The 3,668-nt window shown below is 36.5% G+C and overlaps 1 protein-coding gene across 1 annotated transcript; it reads left to right on the plus strand.

Annotated features, from left to right (window-relative positions):
• The first annotated feature begins 2,434 nt into the window (after positions 1-2,434).
• On the plus strand, positions 2,435-2,950 carry LOC130897582 (uncharacterized). Its single transcript, XM_057806516.1, has one exon. It carries the CDS (start codon positions 2,435-2,437, stop codon positions 2,948-2,950), a length of 516 nt encoding a protein of 171 aa, XP_057662499.1.
• Positions 2,951-3,668: the final 718 nt, after the last annotated feature.

Below are 3,668 nucleotides of genomic sequence, written 5' to 3' on the forward strand. Positions count from 1 at the left end.
CTAACTAACTTTCTTTACTCACAATGTTGTTTTATTTCTTCGTTTATGTATAAAATATTATTCAAAATATAATATGCATATAGCTGGGCGCCCCTTTGAAATTTCCGAACTATTCTCTGATCCGGAGTTCACTCTCGGAAAAATACCGGTATTTGATTACAAAATTTGGAAGTATCTGAATAATTTCTGTCCCGACGCAGTAAGCGAGTCGCCATTATAATACATGCTTCTCCTACAATATGATTTATGCCGTCCCGACCTATTCCGCAAGTAATAGGTATCAAACCGAACTCTTGAGCTAACTCCCCCGGGAAAACTATTGAACTCGTCCGTCCACTCATGATATAGAGTTGCACACTGCCGACTACGCACGCGCGTCCCTACACACATACGTCACACACTACACTAATGGGAATCGCCATTTCTAATCGTGTGTGCCTGTTGCAGTTGTCTTTCGACTTGTTTTTTTGTCTTTTCGAATTATAATTTCTTTTCTGATTCTTACAGTGACACATTATAGTAATTTTCAGCAGTGTGGGTTACAATACCCATAGTGAAGTAATTTACCGCTGATTATTCAGTTATTAGTGCTGTACAGTACAATGTCTAAAAAACTGTCAGGGGGGCAAAGACGTAAGATAGCCAGAGACGAGGAGGCTACAACTGAAGCGCTGCTTAAAAAAGTGCCAAAGCTGACATCAAATTTCGTTCCTACTTCTTCATCTGTGATGAACGTGAGTAGAACTAATGAACAACCATCAATCTCAGAATCAAATCCTATTGATGAGATAAATGTGAGTGAAACTGATAAAACATTACCAATCTCTTCACCAATTTCTTCTCCTAAAACAACTGTTGACCAAATCAATTCAGATCCATCCTCTTGTCCAGAATTTATAAACAAAATTCAAAAAGATGAGCTTGTTTTAAAAGGGCCCTTGCCATTAAAAGCTGAAAATAACCAAAACCAAAAAATGCCCAAAAGAGACATTTTTCTAACGATTACCAGTTTCGCTTCGCAGAAAAAGTTAAACGTAAATGGCTAGTATATTCTGAAGGCTCCAACTCAGTCTACTGTTTTTGTTGTCGACTTTTTGAGCCTAACTCAAAATCACAACTTGGGCAAAAGTCAGGTTTTAATGACTGAATACACTTCACATGAATATTTTAAATATATGACTATTTGGCTTGAAGCAGAGTTACGGCTAAAAAAAAATGTTTCCTTTAATCAAGAGCTAATTGAACAGATTATGCGTGAGACCCAAAGATGGAAGGATGTTTTTAAGCGCCTTATAGTTATAACCTTGTATTTGGCATAACATAATATCACTTTTCGAGGTTCACCCTCAAAGTTGTTCACAAAGAATAACAGCAATTACTTACAATTTGATGGTGTAATGTCAGATCACTTGCGGAGAGTAGCTAATAGCTCCTCCCATGTGACTCTTTTGGGAAATAACATTCAAAATGAACTTATTTGTCTTTTGGGGTCCGAAGTAAAGCAAGCTATAATAAAAAAAAATTACTAAATCTAAGTACTTATTTGTAATTTTGGACAGCACACCAGATATAAGCCACAAAGATCAAATATCCCTGACAATATAATATGTCACTGAAGAAGATGATGTAAGTGGCAATATAGGCGTGAAAGAAAGTTTTATTGGCTACAAAGCTGGAAAAGAATCAACTGGGGAAGCTCTCTCATAACTGTTGTTTCAAGAGATTGAAAATTGCAATTTGAACATGAATGACTGTCGTGGATAAGATTACGACAATGGAGCTAATATGGCCGGAATTAACAAAGGTGTTCAGGCTAGAGTCTTGAAAGAATATCCCCGGGCTTCATTTACACCGTGTACCAATCATAGTTTGAATCTTGTAGTATCCGATGGTGCAAGGTCTTCTGTGAAGTCAACCTCATTGTTTGGAGTAATTCAGCGGATTTACACAATTTTTGCAGGATCAACGAAACGGTACTGCATGTTCAGTCATTATCTCTAAAACAAGTTTGTGAAACTCGTTGGGAAGCAAGAATTTCTTCAATCCAAGCTATCAGGTACCAATATGCTGAAAGTTAGGCAAGCACTCATAGAACTTGCGGACAGCGTTGACGACCCTAAAACAGCATCAGAAGCTCAATCTCTGATTAAGTATATGGAAGACTTTTCCTTTTTGACATGCCTGATTGTTTGGCATGACCTTTTATTTCAAGTAAATCTAGTTAGCAAAACATTGCAAGAGAATATGGCTAACTTAACATCTGCCATGAAGCTGTTGATAATTGTCAAGAATTCCTCTCATCCTTCAGAGAAAAGGGTATTTTAGACGCAATGATATCCGCTAAGAAAATTGCCGAAGAATTGCCGGTTTCACGGCCGAAAGATTGAGGAAGTAATCAAAACAGTATGAAGATTCAGACGAAGTTAGTGGTACCATGGAAGAGCTTTTTAAAAGAGAAATTTTCTTACCTCTTGTTGACAGTGTGACTACATCTCTTACAGAACGAACTGCCCAGCTAAACAAACACCATTCTCTATGGGGTTTTCTGTACGACTTAAGAAAGCTGCCAGAAAAAGAAGAAATGATGAAGAATTCCCTAAACCTTCAAGAGTTTCTAACATTCCAAAATATCAATGACATAAATGGAAAAGACTTGTACAATGAAATTATTCATGTTGAAAGTATAGTGAACTATGAAGAAGAAAAATCGAGTAAAGTTTTGTCTACTATCAAGGTATTAAAAAGTTTAGAATCACATGACCAAAAGGACCTATTTACTAATTTGCGGATTGCTCTACGTATCATGTTGACCATCCCCCTGATTGTGGCGAGTGCTGAGCGAAGTTTTAGCAAACTAAAACTTATTAAAACTTACCTTCGCTCCACTATGAGTCAGGAAAGGTTAAATGCCTTGGCTATTATATCTATAGAAAATGAGGATGCCAAATAGTCGGAGAGCTAGTAACGCACGTTTCATGAAGTGCTTGATGCACCTTGAAATTTTTTCATTTAAAATCTATTGGATTGAAAAGCAGATATACCTGTGTTGGCTTGACCCACCTTAGGACACCAGGCAGTGCGCGTCCTAAAAAGGTGTAAAAAAATATGACCCAAAAAAGTGCTTGATTCATAAGCCAACAACCAGTAATTGAAAGTTTAGGTAATTTTAAAAATACAACTATTTAGGCAGACACTTTTGAGGGGATTTATATTTAATAAATCCGCCCCAAATTTGATTTTTTTAAAACACCATTTGAAGTGTTTGATTCATGCTGCAATTTTGATAGCGTCTTAATTAAATATAAAAAAAATTATCTACAAAAAGCCAGACACTTTTTCCGGGGTTTAATTGTCGGCAAACATCAAAATAAATCTTATTTATAATAGGCTGCACATGGCGGTAGATGTGAGTTAGAGCGCCGTTGCTGAGGTCTTTCTCTATGCTCCCATTGGCTATTGGTCACGTGTCTTGTACAGCTGTACCGGCAGTAAGTCCCTATTTTCAGTTAACCTGCGTTGTTGTGAGCACATGTTATAAAGTTTTCTTTTAATTCATTCATAAATTTGAAAAAGTGTCTGGCTTTTTGTAGATAATTTTTTTTTTATATTTAATTAAGACGCTATCAAAATTGCAGCGTGAATCAAACACTTCAAATGGTATTTTAAAA

Source organism: Diorhabda carinulata, chromosome 8, assembly GCF_026250575.1.
Source record: "Diorhabda carinulata isolate Delta chromosome 8, icDioCari1.1, whole genome shotgun sequence".
Taxonomy (NCBI): Eukaryota; Metazoa; Arthropoda; class Insecta; order Coleoptera; family Chrysomelidae; genus Diorhabda; species Diorhabda carinulata.

Bases quoted from the DNA above. Each gene is read 5' to 3' on its own strand.
- LOC130897582 (XM_057806516.1), top strand. From the start codon at position 2,435: ATGGAAGAGCTTTTTAAAAGAGAAATTTTCTTACCTCTTGTTGACAGT.